We start from the raw sequence: 18,442 nt of genomic DNA on the forward strand, positions 1-18,442 counted from the left end.
TATATATTTATGTGAGTATTGAATGAAATGACAATCATATATTAGATTTCGGGTCAATTTATACACATTTAATTCAGGCATTTCTGAATAATAATGAGGGGCGGGCGTAACACAGAAAGACAACACCACAAGGTAGGGTTCTTCTTTCCAAATAATGATGAAGAAGTCGACTTGGTCTTGTATGGAAGTCGAAAAGGAGGAAGGATTGTTGTCACCGGCGGATTGGTTGGTTGGGGATGGGGTTGACTAGGTGGTCTGCTCAGTATTATTTGATGGAGACTATTCGTTTCTTTTTTATGAATAGCTGTCGTTTGGAGATTATCACAATGGGTAATCGTTAAGGGAGAGCAGTCAACCTCAGGAAATAATCCAAAACATATACGCAAGTAATTTATTCATGTTAAATTAAATGGTGGTGCATTTTCTTTCATAATAATATATTGGCGATCCCCGCCGGAACCCCTACGATTTTTGGGACAAGAACTGCAACTTCACCGAAAACGATATACAATTACAATCTATTTTATATATATATATGTATATATATATATATATATACCATCTTGTTTAAATTGAGTGACTTAAAATATCTATTTTATATTTTGGTATTTTTTTTATAAACCAAAAATATAATTTTATCAAATTACCAAAATATTCTACTTTTATTTAATGAAAAAATTCCTAAAAATCTATGTTTGTACATATTTATCTTATCTAAAACTATATATCCTAATAGAATGTCTTTTTATCTTTATCTATATATATATTTATTTTATTAATAAAAATATCACTATAAAATAAAATATTATTGTCAAAAAACATTTTTAAAGTTTAAATTTTAATATAATATATAGATTTTTACATCGCGTACATATATATAAACACTTGTTATATATTAATAACCTTGAATCACTTATGCTAAATGATATGATCTGTCAAAGTGACAACAACGTCAAATCACATGTATAACTAATAAAAAGCAAAAATTTGTGTGAGAAGATTTCACGGGTCGTATTTTATGAGACAAATATCTTATTTGAGTCATCCATAAAAAAATATTATTCTTTATGCTAAAAGTATTACTTTGACCCGTCTCACAAATAAAGATTCGTGAGACCGTTTCGCAAGAACATTTCTGAATTTTCTATATCTATTAGAATTATATGTATCTGAATGAAAATTTAGAATAACAACACTTATGAAATACTTCAAAAATAAAAAGTGCATTACATAATATTAATTTAAACACAGATAATGTGGGTGTGATGGTAGCTAATATATATTATATTGTGGATTTGTAACAATTGATTTTCACGAACACACTCCTATCAACAAGTTCGAATATTCACATTGCCTCCCACAAATTAATGTTTGGGTTCAATATCCAAAAAGGTCCTTGAAAATATTTTGAGAGCACATGTTATCATTTGATATTTGCATATCGATGAAAATGTATTTTTTTGTAAAAAAAAAAAAAAAAACTTGGAAACTATATCACTCGCACCGTTCACATTTTCAATTAAGAATAAAATCGAGACCGGAGATATCAATGAGGATGTAGTCGAGGATAAAGAACAAATATAGTTTTGGAGTTGGTAGATGATAAATGAGAATAATACCATCTTGAAATTCTATTGATTTATTATTTCAAGTTGTTTAAAAATTATGAGTTTATTTTTCCGCTGATGTATTTTGAGATATTACAAGACAATATATTTGTTTTTATGATGTCAATTTTTCGAGATTTTGTACCTGCAAGGCTTGCCATCATTCGAAAGTTTAACCAGTATGTCTACGATGTCATGTTCTAAAGATCGGGGCATGACGATATCACCACAAGATAAAAAAGTGATTTCCAAGATTTTCAATGTAGTTTGAATGGTAGGATTTTACATCAAAGTTAAGACTATGAGCCGAAGCCTAAAAGGGACAGACTCTTGGAGGTTTAGGCCCACTGTTTTTGTTGCCGGACTTTGGTTTAGCCCAAGGCCGGCCCAACGGTGATAAGAGAAATGGCCCAACCGGTGATAGGAGACTACTTCTTTAAATTCCATATTCCCAAGTGTGAGACGGTCGGAGGAGAATGAGGGTTAGAGCGGAGAATTGGGATTTCTTCGAGGGTGGTTGCCCCTCCCTCTAATTACCCGATGATTTCGTACCCAAATTCATTCACCAACAACCCTTTTGTTCGATCACTCTAATCTCTGCAAAACATGCAGCAGACGAGAGATCTTTTACTGGGGAATAGCGCTTGTTCTTGTTCTGATTCTTGAGCTGCGTCAAGAAGACGAACTATATATATATATATATATACATGCAATAATAATAATAATAATCAATATTTGTTGGAGGCTGTGAAGAATCGTGTTCCTCTCGGGCTATGTGGATTATTCCGACCCGTATCTTGGCGTGGCAACCCACCCGGATGGCGTGGATCTGCACGAAACCGGTGGTTTTGCAGCCATGGCGCGGCCGGCTTCTCTTGCCTGGAATCTTTTACCCAGATCTGAGTCTCAAAAAAAAAAAATATAATAATAATAAGCATTTTTTACAATTTCTGTTTATTTTTTAAAACTTAACTACTATTTATTATATGTGGGATGCCAATTAATTTACGCAAAATCATTTTCTTCGAAGTTTATGTATTGATAAAAATAAGAGCAAAATTAATTTTATTCAAAAAGAAAAAATTGAAAAAGAGACAGGACATCCAATCTAATTCAATTTTAAAAAAGGCAAACATGTAAAAAAAATGTATTATATTATATTAATATTAGTCATCTATTTACTTCAACTAAACTAATACAAATATTAAGACTTTTACTTTTCCAAAACACATCACATTCATCATTTTGTGTCGATTATCAGTGCATATGTTATGAAATTTTAAATATAATTTATGATGAGAAATTATTTACTTAAATATCACGTAATCAATTCTTCTTTATAATTAATCAGATATGTAAATATAAAATTTAGAGTTAAGAGTACCATTGGAGGGTAAACTTGGAATGCGAAAAGATTATGATGGATGAATGAGGGTTTCACTCCATGATTTCTTCAATAATTCAACAGCAGCCCTTGAGAATCAGCAATTAAACTGGAAAACATCATATATTGTGGCGGTGGTAGTGCTGTGTTTGGAGGCTTTGATGATGTCATAACAAATCTTAAACGGGCGACATGTTCTTGGGGTGGACCAACCACATAACCAGGTATTGTTTCTACCCCTTGGTGCTTTTGGTATGTCTATAGTTCGCTGTTTATGGCGAGAAATAGAAAAACATTGACGACATGGTGGAGTTTACCCAAATCCCAAGTTCCCCAGTTCATCACTGATGGCAGCTGTCATCTGTTTATAGGAGCTATGCTGAGGGAGACCCAGATAAGGAATTCATTAAAGATTCAGTTCTGGTAAATCTGGCTAGTTATGGGGTGGTGTTCAAGCGAATTGGTAAGTGTGTATTTGGATCATCTTGCGAGAGATTTGGGCCAGGATAGGGTATGGTCAGTCGGGCCACTTTTGGGCCTGCGGAGAGAGGTCGGTCCAATTCAGTGTCTGCTGCGGAAATAAGTTCGTGGCTCGAGTGTGATGATCATACAGTGGTGAGTATGTGATTCTGGAGTGCCAATGTTGGCCGACCAATTTGCTAAAGCTACTTTGCTTGTGGATCAGTTAAATGTAGCACTTAGGGTATGTGAAGTGGCAGAAACCGTGTGCTTGGTTCGTGATTTAGCACGGATTTTGGCCTTGACAACAATGAAAGGTGGATTGAGAAAAGGGTTCAAGCCACGGAATTGAGCAAGGCTGCCACCGATGCAATCAAAGGAGGGGGAAGTTCATACAAGAATTTGGATGATTTTGTTGGTCATTTATCTAAATAACAGTGTGCGCATCAATGTAACTGATAAATTTGAACCTGTACGAATCTTTATAATATCGCACAAATAATGCTATAAATAAATTCAACCATGCTAAAGAAGCGTACATTGGAGGTATACTACAAAACCTTAACCGGGTTAAGTTTTCCTCGTCTCAAATATAAAATACCAAGATACAAGAGAACCAAAGCAATCAGCCCCGCGATATAATGTACATGCAACTTACAAGATGGTACAACATTGATTGGTTTTTTTAGCCTGCTTGTAGAACATCTGTTTCAAGAAACCCGAAACCAGCCATTATTAGAAGATAGAAAAAGACTCGGTTGTGTTAAGAAAGACCATGTTAAACAAAGTGTGAGATAAGCATATTCGATTCATCTATTGGTGCAGATTGAAAACTTAGGTGTTAACGTTATGACGTAAACTCTAAGAATGTGGTTAAAAAACTAGTGAAAAAAAAAAAGCAAAGTTAAATATACGAACCTGAGAGGCTGCACTTAGATCGGAACTTTTATCTACCAAACTATCTAGCTTCTCACCTCGTGCTAGGACGCTGTCAATAGTCTTGTGCTGAGATGAAAGCAAAGTATATATTATATAACAAATTAAGGTTTAAGAAAGGAACAGAAACAAAGGAAAAGAAGTAAAAATCAATTTCACGCAATCACTGATCAGTTAAATAATTGACATCAGTGCGATGGTCTTAAACGGACAATTACTTTTAACTTTCTAAATAAAGAAGCAAACTTTTGGAACTAACATCTGCTTGTTTATGACCAAATGCTGAAATTGGGAAACATCCAAATATATGCCACCGGTGCTAAAATTTGAAAAGAAACACTCACAAGAATAATTTTGGTTTCATCCAATTCACGCTGAATTCTAAGCAGCTTGTCGGCCTCAGAAGGGTCCTGAACAGTTTAAGCTAAACAAGTTAAGACAAAAGGTAATAAAGATAGAGCAACGGACACATATTTTGTGAGCACTTGTTTGGGTCGATACACAATGATAAACTTCTGAAAGCATCGAGGAAGATGGTAGGGAGAAAATTCTACTGCTGGCAATTCTCATTGATAGTGCCTCTGCTTTCAAAAACATCAGGCATAGAGACTTCAATACCTGAAACTTGGTGATTGCCTCCGTTAGATAGGGCCATGGTTGAGTACTATCGGCTTGGACAGTTTTCCATGAATCACTGAAGTTTTTTATGTATTCATCCAATACCTAAAAAAATAATTATAAACTTCCTAATTTGAGACTAGTCAATAGTAGAAAAACTATCTCAATGAATTTCAAAAGAATATTACCTGGTTGAGTAATGAAAACGCACTCCGGACCGGATAGTGATCATCCATAAAACCCAACGAGATCAAGCCATTCCTATTGTACGCATGAACCATGTATTCTGATTTCCAGCCCGTGGTCCACACAAAACAAAATTCAGACAGCCACAAGACTAACAATGTAAGATTCTTCTAAACAAAAAATCACAGATGAACTTGAAAATTCGATATGGTCCATACGGATGGAAAACAAAACATGATAAAAACCTATGAAGTGCTCTGCCTTCTCTTCCTCCAATATAAAGCACCCGGAAACCTTATTTCTTTCATCCTAACTAAACTAGTTAGCTGCTCATAAAGATAAGAGAAAAACAAACCAATTTGCATCCTAATTAAGCAATAATTATTTCCAAGAACAACATAAGTTGCAGGTCTTTTGCCATAGTTCTCAAACTTTTAGATGAGTTATGTAATTTCAAAAACTTCAAAAGTCATGGCTAATGCTCAAAAGATAGTGCGGAGGGAATGATGATTAAAGCTTCTTCATCAAACACGAGTATTTTACTATTTCATGCCGCTCAAATCACCATGAATTGAAGCGTATTCCATTAAACCGAGTGATGTCCAAGACGACACACTGATACAGAAAATCCTCTCTAGCATCTACCGGAGAAAGAATTGCAATACAAGATGGGGTCTTAATATGAAATTTGCAATTTTATCCCACTTCATTCAAAACCAAACCCACATAAGCAAAACCCAGCACAATTCCCTTTAAAAATCATCAACTCAAAAAAATATATATACAAAAACAGAGAGAAAACAACAAGTTCCCACCCCATTACAATCCAAAGATCGAACCTTCATGTTGTACGGACTGGCGTTGTCCGGGAGGAGTCCGTTTCGCTACGGTCCTACCCACGAAAACGACGAACTCCCTTACGCTGGGCCGTTGAAAAAACCCGAAACTGCTTAGATCCGATGCGTTTGCCAGGATCACCGGCTCCGAACCCTCCGGGTCGCATTTTAGTAACATCAAAGCCGTGATCTTCACCATTTTCTTGGACTTGCTGTAAGCCCACCTCCTGCCGCCAAAAGTTTCTCGATTTGTTGGCGAAATTCCAGAGAGGATAATATTCCGTCCAGTGATGTAACGAGAAAGTGGAGATCAAGAGTCCGCGTGAGACGACAGCTTAATCTGGAAACAAACGATTCGGTCCGCTGAGTTTGGGGAATGGGTTATATTATAAATATATATATATATATATATATATCGGTAATGTTTGGGATTATTACAAACATGTAGGCACTTGGTGATGTTTAGATTCTCCTTTTGATTTTATTTTTTATATATAAATTAAATATTAATGTAAAAGCATATCTTATATTTATTATACATGATGATATTACATTACATATAGCAAGTTTAAGAAAAATGTTCATATTAAAAATTATATATGTATATGTTTCTATTTCATTGACTTTTGCTATTAAACATTTTTTACATGAATATAATCGATAAACAATTATGTTGTACATGTATTTTATAAATATTTATATTTACTTACTCTTATTGTTGATTTTCTATTTTTACTTATTCATAATTTTATATTATTTTACATTAAATCCTTTACTTATGAATATGTACTTTTAATTGTTACACATTGTTTTTAAATTATTACAAGGCACATCATAGATAAAAATTAAATAACACATTCATTTTCTAACATTTTAATAATATTTTTTTAACTGGTGATTTAAATATCTCTTTATGCTTTTAATGAAATAAATGAATATATATATATATAGCAGATACAAAAGATCATCGAAGTGACTTGATAAATACCTATACATAAAAAGAAAAGCAGAAAAGAACAGAACAGTAGTTACAAAAGAGATGACAGAGATTTTTGGCGAAGGATGTTTTCAAAGGTATCAACAATGTCTTAACCGCCAACATCAGATGAGATAAAGCTTCAAGAACCGCAGTCCTACTTTCAACTACAGTTCTTTGCCAAGCATATCGACTTTGATGAATCCACTAAACTCGTTTCTAACTCGCATAATGTGTGTCCAATCTTCGATAAAATTACACCAAATAAGGTCTGCGGTAGTTGCTAAGCGAGATAAAAAGAACCAAGCACTTATTTTTTGCCGAATCTCAAGCATCTATTATGTTTGGATTCCGTTACACTCGGGGCAGGAGCAAGTGGTACCTTGCTCCGTTTTGAGAAAGAATGATTTTCCATCGCGTTCATGAATATGCACAGGTGTTTAATGTACTCTAGAAATGTTTCAAGATTACAGTGCCCGCCGCCTTGGACCCACAAAGGATCGTATTTCTCCCTGGCAAGTTCTTACAGTCGCTTACCGTGAGACCAACCAACAATCTCATCATTCGTACCCTGGAAACAACACACAGAAACAAGTTTTTTACCTTCTCTTTTTTAAGAGAAGATGCAAAAGTCTTGAAATCGTATTATCTAACTTCTTGATTTTGCTTTTGTAGTTTCTTTGTTTTTTTTCCAAAATGCCAAATCAAGCACTAATTATTTTTTTGAAGGGTTGGGGATTCTTACGTGTATGACTAAAACCGGACAGCTGACATTCTGGATTTTGTCTATGTTCTGGAAAAAATAAGAAGACTTGAGAATCAGAGCCCAGGTTAAGTACAAAAGGGGATGAGAATCGATAGATAGTTGACAAACTTACTTTGAAAATGTCGAACCAGAATGTCACCTTGACATTGCACAGAACTCGTATGCCTGAAAAAGAATTGCACTATGAAGAACGACAGCCCTCATCTTTTGAAAGTGAGAAGCGAGATGTAACTTGGGACCACTCCCGACAGACTGCCCATAAAGAATCACATCTTCTTGCCTGATTCCATACTCGTTCTTCAAACAATTATATACAGCTTCAATGTCGTGGTACGTGTTGAATTCATGGCTGTCATCGTTTCTCATTAAACCAAAGCTAAAATAGTAACTATCAGAATTGCTCTACAATTTCTTTATTCTTATGGAGATCGAATCACTTGTTGTATGCTTTTGAATCCTATTACAATTTTAATGCGGTAAACAATATGCTCAAAAAGCATTTTGAACCATAAAAAGACATATAGACCGCTTCTCACCTTCCCAGATGAGGCCCCATATCCTGCATAGTCATAGCTGCGATAGAGCAAAAGAAAATGGAATGCGAATATGAGTAAGAAGCATGATAATCTATAACCTTGTGTCTAGATATTTTTTCACACAAAACCCAATCTAGATAGTTTTTCACACAAAACCCAATAGTCAATCGATGCATTTAGTGAATCAGACTCGAGCATCCATTAGATTAGCAGTAAATTGAGATCCCTGCTCACAAACAGATGCACAAATTAGAAAAGGCAACAAAAGAGCAAAATGATACAGGTGGATGCGGTTCAATCTGTAACTCATACGAGTGTGGGAAGACCAAAGATCCTAACTAAAACTAATGTATTAGTATCATAAACAAAGGAATTGTTGAATCAGAACTACTAGCTCAATGAGTCAGGCCGACGGGCTTGCAGCCTACAAATATTTATGACGTCAAAGAAATAAAATTGAAATTTGAAACATAAAATAACAAAATTCTAAATAAACAAATATATAGACCAAGTTTTCCGAATATAACTCAAACAGTTTTAAAAAAACCAAATGAATATATGGTGTTCAATTTTTATCTCTATTTTTCATTCAGTATTAATATATATTAATTATTATTTTGACTTTATTTTAGAAAGAAATGATAAAATGTAAAGTTAATTAAAAATAGAAAATCAGTAATCTGGGTTCCCCCCTCCCGAGCTCCATGATTAGCGGGTCATAATTAAGGTGAAAACTCAAACGTACGTAACAGCTGATATTATGGGTCAACAAAAAAAATGTGCTCACATTCTTCAAAAGTGGAACAAGAGGTTAGAAAATGTGTGGTTTTCCTTCGTCATTGGAACCAAAATTGGCTGAAATATAAATACAAGAGGCCTATGTATTGGAAAGACATCCCCTGTTCTTCATTTGTTCACTGATTTGCATGGAAGCCTAAAAACAACAAAAGAAAAAGAGGATTTGTGTGAGAGATAGGTCATTAATTTGAAGTAAACGGGAGGGGGAGAGAGGGAGATTTCTGCTCTCTGTCTTTCTTCCTTTCATATTCTTGTTGAGTTTACTTAAATTTGCATGTTTTCTTGACGAAGTGCCAACATCATGGCTTCGGACTTCTCCTTGGAAGAGATAAAGAATGAACAAGTTGATCTCGTGAGTATTGTTTTCTGGTTCCGACATGGGACCGATAATGAAATCTCGGTTGGACGAAATTTTACTTCATGTTTCCTTGAGTTTTCCATGTGATTGATGATTTATATTTTATGCATGACAGGAAAAGATTCCCATTGAGGAAGTTTTCACACAGCTAAAATGTACGAGAGAGGGTTTGACGTCGGAAGAAGGAGAGAAAAGGGTTCAAATTTTTGGCTACAATAAGCTCGAGGAGAAAAAAGAAAGCAAGATCCTCAAGTTTTTGGGATTTATGTGGAATCCTCTTTCATGGGTTATGGAGTGTGCTGCCATTATGGCCATTGTGTTGGCCAATGGAGGGGTAATGTGTAAATCGTGTTGAATTTTGTTTTATTCCAGGCCATTTCTTCATTATATAATTCTGTCAATGCAGGGCAAGCCTCCGGATTGGCAAGATTTCGTCGGTATCATCGTGCTTCTTATTATCAACTCAACAATCAGTTTCATTGAAGAAAACAATGCAGGAAACGCTGCAGCTGCACTTATGGCTGGTCTCGCACCTAAAACCAAGGTACCCTTAATCATCTAAACGTGGTTCTTTCCCGATACTTTTGTTCGATGGCATGATTCATTTTGCTTGCAGTTTTGAGGGATGGAAACTGGAGTGAGCAAGAAGCCTCCATCCTTGTTCCTGGAGATTTGATCAGTGTCAAGTTGGGAGATATTATCCCAGCTGATGCTCGTCTCTTGGAGGGTGATCCCTTAAAGATCGATCAATCAGCCCTCACGGGAGAATCCCTTCCTGTAACCAAACACCCTGGTGATGGAGTGTTCTCCGGTTCCACCTGCAAGCAAGGTGAGATTGAGGCTGTGGTTATCGCCACCGGTGTCCACACCTTCTTTGGCAAGGCTGCTCATCTTGTGGACAGCACCAATAACGTGGGACACTTCCAAAAGGTATCATGTGTTTCTTGAATCAAAATGAGAGACCAAATTTTAACAAGTTTCATATTTTAATGCGCCTTAAATGGTGTTTATTTTCAAATCAGGTTTTGACTGCCATCGGTAACTTCTGTATCTGCTCCATTGGTGTTGGCATGCTGATTGAGATTGTAGTAATGTACCCGATCCAACAAAGAAAATACAGAGAAGGAATCGACAATCTTCTCGTGTTGCTTATTGGAGGTATCCCAATTGCTATGCCTACAGTTTTGTCAGTGACCATGGCTATCGGATCTCACCGGCTGTCACAACAAGGCGCCATCACAAAAAGGATGACTGCCATTGAGGAGATGGCTGGCATGGATGTGCTATGCAGTGATAAGACGGGAACTCTTACACTCAATAAGCTCACTGTCGATAAAACCTTAGTCGAGGCCTTCCCAAAGAACATGGATAAGGACACTGTTCTCTTGCTTGCTGCCAGGGCTTCCAGGACTGAGAACCAGGATGCCATTGATGCTTCAATTGTTAACATGCTCGGTGATCCCAAGGAGGTAAATTTTTAAAAATATTTTACTCGTGTGAAAAAAAAGAGTTGATATCGTGGTACTAATTTTCTGTTTTGGGTGCTTCAGGCAAGAGCAGGAATTACAGAGGTGCATTTCTTGCCATTCAACCCAGTGGACAAGCGAACTGCAATCACTTATTATGACTCCGATGAAAACTGGCACAGATGCAGCAAGGGCGCTCCTGAGCAAGTAAATAGATCGTAAAGTTGTCCATAACTAACAGATGGATTCTGTTTTTGGCTCAAATATTGATTGCTGGCATTACATTTTCCCCTCCTATTATTTACAGATCATTGAACTTTGTGAGCTTCAAGGGGATGCCAGGAAAAAGGCTCACGAGATTATTGACAATTTTGCAAATCGTGGCCTCCGTTCTCTTGGTGTAGCAAGACAGGTGAGTGAGACAAATCAAATGAAGCATCATAAATATATCATTGTTCATACAGGAAATAAATGACGAAACTGTGACGTCGTCTTGCATTGTGATTTCAGACTATTCCTGAGAAAACGAAAGAGAGTGTTGGTGGACCTTGGGAGTTTGTTGGCTTGTTGCCTCTGTTTGATCCTCCAAGGCACGATAGTGCAGAGACGATAAAAAAAGCTCTTGACCTTGGTGTCAATGTGAAGATGATCACATGGTGATCAGCTTGCAATCGGTAAAGAAACAGGACGCAGGCTTGGAATGGGAACAAATATGTACCCGTCTTCTTCCCTTCTTGGCCAGAGCAAGGACGAGTCTATTGCTTCAATCCCTGTTGATGAGCTCATTGAGAAGGCTGATGGCTTTGCTGGAGTCTTCCCAGGTAGGCACCACTTTATCAAAATAAACACACGCGGATGTGTTCATGTACACATACAAAGAAGAAATATATTTTGAATGCAATGTTTTGTTTGGAATTCGCAGAGCACAAATATGAGATTGTCAAGAGACTGCAAGAGATGAAGCACATTTGTGGTATGACTGGCGATGGCGTGAACGATGCACCAGCACTCAAGAAGGCAGACATTGGCATTGCTGTGGCTGATGCAACCGATGCAGCCAGGAGTGCTTCAGACATTGTCCTGACAGAGCCTGGACTTAGTGTTATAGTTAGTGCGGTGCTGACAAGTCGAGCCATCTTTCAAAGGATGAAGAATTACACCATATACGCCGTTTCCATCACAATCCGTATTGTTATGGGATTCTTGCTTATTGCCCTTATCTGGAAGTTTGATTTCTCACCATTCATGGTTCTTGTCATAGCAATTCTCAACGATGGAACTATCATGACCATCTCTAAGGACAGGGTGAAGCCATCTCCGGTTCCAGATTCGTGGAAGCTCAAAGAAATCTTTGCCACTGGTGTTGTTCTTGGAACATACATGGCTATCATGACTGTCGTGTTCTTCTACCTGGCAACTGATACCGACTTCTTCACGGTATGTTCTTTCTTCCTCCGATAACCAAAAATGATTTTCCTTTTCTTTTCATGAGATTCTCAGGAAACATATGGTATTTACTTATAGGAACACTTCAATGTGAAATCTATTCGGGGCAGCAATGATGAGCTAACCGCAGCTCTTTATCTTCAAGTGAGCATTATCAGCCAAGCGCTCATATTTGTCACAAGATCAAGAAGCTGGTCTTTTGTGGAACGCCCTGGCCTGTTACTCGTCAGCGCTTTCTTTATAGCACAGTTGGTAATTTCCTGCACAGACTAAAAATTTATCATAGTAACAAATGAAATCCTCGACTAAATACAAGCTGTGGGTTTTCAGGTGGCTACAGTCATCGCTGTATACGCAAACTGGGGATTTGCAAGAATTCAAGGCATCGGATGGGGATGGGCTGGAGTTGTCTGGATTTACAGCATCGTCACTTATTTCCCACTCGACGTTCTCAAATTTATCATTCGCTACGGCTTGAGTGGGAAAGCCTGGGATTCCATGATCCAGAACAAGGTACATTATGTCATAAATAAGCATCCTTCAACTGAATTCTATTTATCCAACGTACGAACTTTACGAATCTGAACTCTTTTTTTCTTGGAAAAACAGACTGCCTTCACGACCAAGAAGGATTATGGCAAGGGTGAAAGAGAAGCGCAATGGGCAGTGGCTCAAAGAACCCTGCACGGCCTATCTAACACCGAGCCTGCGGGCCTGATTAACGACAAGAACAACTACAGAGAACTGTCTGAAATCGCTGAACAAGCTAAACGAAGAGCTGAAATTGCCAGGTATAAAAAAAACTCTAGAAATCATCAGCATAAAGTGGTTACATTCTTTCAAGACTTATCAACTACACGGTATTTTAAAATGAGTAGCAATTGAGCTCCATATATAACAAATTTTTCAAATGTAAAAGTTGAATGTAAATTATAACTATGATAGCCATCGTTTGGACGGTAGTGCGGACAATCGCATTTGACAGCACATTTGAATATAGGAACAATTTTCTTGTTATAATTTTGGTCAAAAAACACATGTTCAAATCTTAACAAAAAAGACTCTAAAAATCATCATCATAAAGAGGTTCTATGCTTTCAAAATTTATCAACACGACACGGTATTTTAAAATTTTGGAAAACTTGGGAATCATGCATGATCCTTGATTTAAACATCGTTATAGCGCAGTCTTGGTAATTAGTCTAACCTGAAAAATGTTGCCACAGGCTGAGGGAGCTTCACACTCTAAAGGGACACGTTGAATCGGTGGTGAAGCTAAAGGGACTGGACATTGAAACAATCCAACAACACTACACTGTCTAAGAGTATGATCAAAGAATGTGTCAAGTGTCATGCCCCGAGACCGGGATTGGTCGACACCGGCGTTGTTCATCAATCACACAATCGAAAAACAACCAGCCTCGTAGCACAGTATAAACCGAAACCAGTTTATTTCATAAATTCGCAAAAAAACAACCATTGTCTTTACAACTGACAAATGAAATAACTAAAACGACAGAGTTTATAATGCGGAAACGAAAAAAAAATAACTTGAACTAAATTCCTTTAGTGTTCACCATCCCCAAAACTGTTCGGACTCCTCCTCCTCGAGTTCTTCTTCGGGCTTATCTGGGAAGGTTGTAAGGGGGGTGAGTATTTGGGGAATACTCAGCAAGTGGGAGAATATCGGGCACAATAAAACAACATGCATAAATTTCAAAAGAAAACACATACTAGCACAATAATGTTCACATGCATAACCTTTACCAAGCACTGCGATTTATCTACCTTCTATGGTTTACTGACGTCAGTCCCTAATTTTTACTCCTCTAAGGGGGCGAGGCCGTATAGCGGTTATGTCCCCCACCGCGTAAGGGTACGTCATAGTTGGGATTCCCACCCATATACGGTTGACTCCTCACAGTGCTAAAAACGTATGACAATGCAAGAACGGGGTAGAAGAAAGATTGTACTTGATTCTCAAATTTTCTTTCAAAATTTCGAAAAGAAAAATCCCATATGCATAACCTAAATTTTAAACATTAAAAATAGCTCACTTACCTTAAACTTCTTGAAGAAAAACGTGAAAACCACGGTGGCTGGACTGCGGCAGCGCTTCGCTGTGCTCGAAAAATCTTAAGAAAACTAGAGGGGATTTCGCAAATATGGTGACATATGAGGTGTGAAATTTTGAGTCAGGTGGCCCTCCTATTTATAGGGGTTGGCTGCTATCGTGATCAAGAATTTTAGTGTGTTTGAATTATAAATCAAATCTTCATCTAATCTCTGTGATTTTCGAAATCTACACCCTCCTCCTTATGAAATTTTCGAAATTTGTATAATATGTGTACCGATAATTTCGAATTCTAGGGATTTTATTCTCTCTTGCTTGATTTTTATCTCGGTATCTCAATATCAATTAAACTCTTGGATTTTTCTCCTGCTCAAATTTTAAATAATATAAACGATATTAATATTCACTCAATCTTGGTACAATCTTGCAAAAATCTCACATCTTAAAATCAAATAAATTCTGGTATCCAACATATACTACCCTGATAACATGATAACTCAATCTTGGGTTTTACATCAAGAAGAGAATATCACAAAGTGATAAAGAAATTTTCCCCAAGAGCAGAGGACATAGGACATAGGAATGTTTCTGTTAAAATTTTAGGCCTACCTAGGAGTTTGTCTCTAATATAAATTCCAAATTTTTAACGTTTATTTTGGGATTAAACTGATGTATTTCTTCTTTAAATAAATTAGTTGTGAATATTATTATAAAAAAAAATCAGTTTTATTTCTTGTAGTTGCCGATTGATAGACTTGTCAAATTAGGTCAGGTCCGTCGGACCGGCCCACGCTGCTATAAAAATTGAGCTGGTTGGGTTGATAAAATAGCAGACTGTTAGGAGTTTGGCCAAACGGGTTGAGCTCGTTTGGATTACGGGCCAAGACAATTCTATAATTATTATATTGCAATTTTCATAATGACAGTTCTATAATTATTTGTATCTTTCACCGCATCCACCGTTTGAACAATTGTTCCTAAACTTGCCACTAATCCGACATTATTCCCGCCAATTTCATTTCATGCGCCGATTACAGCACAAGCAAGAAGCGAAATGGCTGAACGCGAAAAGATGACGGAATACGAGCGGAGACGGCTGGAAAACATAAAGCGCAACGGCGAGATGTGGGAGGCGCTTAAGATTCACTCTAGAGTGAACGAACTCTCCGCCGCCGCCGCCAAACGCCAAAAGTTTCAGATTTGTTCCTTTTGATGTGTTTTTATGGGTAACATTGTTGTTGGTATTGATTCGTTTCTAGTTCACGACTGTAGATTTTCTGTTCCAGAAACTGCATACGTCGTTCTTTGTCTTCATAGTTTTTGTGATTGTGCGCGCCACTCGCATGCTATTACTTTGTGGGCGAAAAATTGCTTCTTTGGTATTTTTGTGCCTTCTGAATGTACCTATATTTTATTTACTAATCTATCATTTATTAAATACGTGCCATGAAAGAGCTCAGTGTAAACCTTATAAAATAGTCCGACAAAGAAACCAAAAATCGAACCCACCTGTGGTGCTATGCCGGTCTCTAAGGACACGTGGAGTGCCGCCTGACCATCTACTGTTGGTGGCTTGAAAAATGATAACTATGACGACAATCAGATGAAGAAAATCCGAAATTGAGCACTACCCACACATCCACAAATTCACTGCACAAACCAGTGCCCCTTGCAATGAGAGATGCGTGCACTAGTGATAATTCCTCATATAGGACACTTGTTTGAATCATTTTAAGATTCTCTGAAAAATGCCTTCGTGAGAGTGACGTGTTTCCCGGTGATTCCATCGAAAATTTGGGGAGAAGTAAACCATCCGAGTCACTTAAGGCGCGGAAAAGGGTGTACAGTTAAGTTCGTGTGGATGCCCTGAAATTGTATGAAGAGAATATAGCAAGAGTGGTGCCCGGGAAAATTTTGAATTTGAGGTTTTTCCCAACTCTTGATATGCAAATGGTTGTGGTAGGGAACAAGTTTGGCAATATCGGGTTTTGGAATGTTGAAGCAAAAGAAAAGGATGATGGCGGAATTTATGTTAATTTATGTTTATCACCCACATTCAGGACCAATTTCTGTTATTGTGATAGATCCAATTTCCATCTCGAAGGTGAGCTTGTCTCACAGTCGTTTTTATGTGATAGCATATATATTTGGTTCTTTTAATGTTCTTTTTTTGGCTAAATTTGAAAGGTTGGTATGGGGCCAGACAAACGTCTGCTATGTTTTCATTTATTTATTCACTTTTAAGTTTTAACAATGACTCCAGAAAGGAGTACAATGGAGTTGCAACCACGAGTCAATGTTTTTATAGAATATTATTTCTTATCCTTAACTTCTTTTAAATATTTCAATGTAAGATACTTGTTTGATACTTAGAATCATTCATGCAGTGGTTGGGCTGAGAAGCTGGGATTAGACTTGTTAATATTATTGGTAAAAGAAATCTCAATCATCAGAATGGTTTTTTCAGGCACTGTTCTTTGTGTATATAAACCTCAATAAGTAATACAATTTCGATACGGGAACTATCTTGTGGTTGTATTAACAAAAAAAATGTATTTTGTACTTGTAAAGCATGCAGTTTAGGGTATAAATTTTCCCTGCTTTACAGTACACGTTGCTGTGAAGTGGTCAGCCAGTATTGCTTGCGTCTCAATACGATATCCATGTGTTTGGATTTGTTTACTGTTATTGGAGCCTGAATTTTCCTTATTTTGACTTTTGCAGTTCTACATTTCTTGCTGTGATGGGTTTGTGAGGTTATTGGATGTTGAGAGAGAGGTATTCGATATGGTTTATGCCAGTGAATTAGTCTGTATACTCTATGTCCCTGAATCCATACTACAACAAGTCCTTATACTTTAGTGAAGGCAGAGGAGGAATCAAGATATGGGATTTGAGAGCAGGAAAATCCATATCGTTGTGTGATTCGCATGAAAATAGGATTAACGCCATAGACTTAAACCCAGAAAACAGTAATATCATGGTTATGAGCTTCACAAATGGCACTGCTTGCATTTGGGATTTGAAACTTTTGAGTGTAGATGAACCAAAGCCCCTGAAGACTATTGAGCATGAAAGAGCCATACAATCTGCTTACTTTTCACCAATTGGGAAGTGTCTGGCAACTACAAGGTTTGAACGGGGTTATCTTTCTTACAGATTAAGGTTAACTATATGATAGTTGTCATTTTGTAGTTAAACGCGTAGTCAATAAGAATGTATTCTGCAAATATTGTGAGAACCTGAATTTCCAGCAGCGAGCATTTTTCAGCAGCTAGCAATATTCAGTAGCAAAGGAAAATTCCAACAGAAGTCTAACAATTCCAGCACCAGCTAATATTTCAGAAGCTGATATTTTTTCCAGCAGATAGAATTCCAGCAGCAGACAGAATTCCAGCATACAGTTACTAATTCAGCATATGACTTGTAATTGAAGCATTTAACACAGAATAAAGGCTGTTAATGGCAGATTATGGTCATTCATTGGAAGGCTAACAGTCAGATTTTGGCCTATAAATAGCACCCTCAATATCTGAAATTTTGGTTACCAAAATCTTGAGTTATCATTTGAAATTAGAGCTAAGAGAGTGCATTTTTCGAAGCTGTAAAATCCAGTAGCGAGGCAAGCAGATTTCCAAACTTCAATCGAAATTCTTTAAGCAAACTACTGTAAGTGGGCTTATGTATAAATATCTTGAATCCAGTTTGATGATTTATGTTTTAAAGCAAAGTTTCTGTATGTTCGATTTATGATATCTGATTTTTGAAGCACTGAAATTTAGTGAACTAATGGTATGAATATATATTCTGAACATTACTGATTACTGATTACTGGCCTCAGCCCTTAGAGGAGAGAACATATAGGGGACTGATATCAGTTTAGCCATGAAATTCACGAATGTGCTCAGTGCTTACTTGTTTAAATTTCTGATTACTGATTACTGAATACTGATTACTGATTTCGGAATACTGAATATTGATTTCTGTTACGAAAAT

The 18,442-nt window shown here is 36.9% G+C and overlaps 1 protein-coding gene and 3 pseudogenes across 1 annotated transcript; 2 read left to right on the forward strand and 2 right to left on the reverse strand.

Annotated features, from left to right (window-relative positions):
- Positions 1–3,896: 3,896 nt before the first annotated feature.
- On the reverse strand, positions 3,897–6,413 carry LOC142540058 (VAMP-like protein YKT61). Its single transcript, XM_075645934.1, has 6 exons — positions 6,030–6,413; positions 5,193–5,290; positions 5,005–5,109; positions 4,731–4,796; positions 4,369–4,455; positions 3,897–4,155 (listed from the first exon to the last, which is right to left on the reverse strand). Exons 1-6 carry the CDS (start codon positions 6,223–6,225, stop codon positions 4,105–4,107), a joined length of 603 nt encoding a protein of 200 aa, XP_075502049.1. The 5' UTR covers positions 6,226–6,413; the 3' UTR covers positions 3,897–4,104.
- A 571-nt stretch (positions 6,414–6,984) lies between these two features.
- LOC142540060 (uncharacterized) lies at positions 6,985–8,748 on the reverse strand (annotated as a pseudogene).
- A 446-nt stretch (positions 8,749–9,194) lies between these two features.
- LOC142540061 (ATPase 8, plasma membrane-type-like) lies at positions 9,195–14,364 on the forward strand (annotated as a pseudogene).
- A 1,136-nt stretch (positions 14,365–15,500) lies between these two features.
- LOC142538381 (uncharacterized) lies at positions 15,501–18,118 on the forward strand (annotated as a pseudogene).
- Positions 18,119–18,442: the final 324 nt, after the last annotated feature.

Source organism: Primulina tabacum, chromosome 3, assembly GCF_025594145.1.
Source record: "Primulina tabacum isolate GXHZ01 chromosome 3, ASM2559414v2, whole genome shotgun sequence".
NCBI lineage: Eukaryota > Viridiplantae > Streptophyta > Magnoliopsida > Lamiales > Gesneriaceae > Primulina > Primulina tabacum.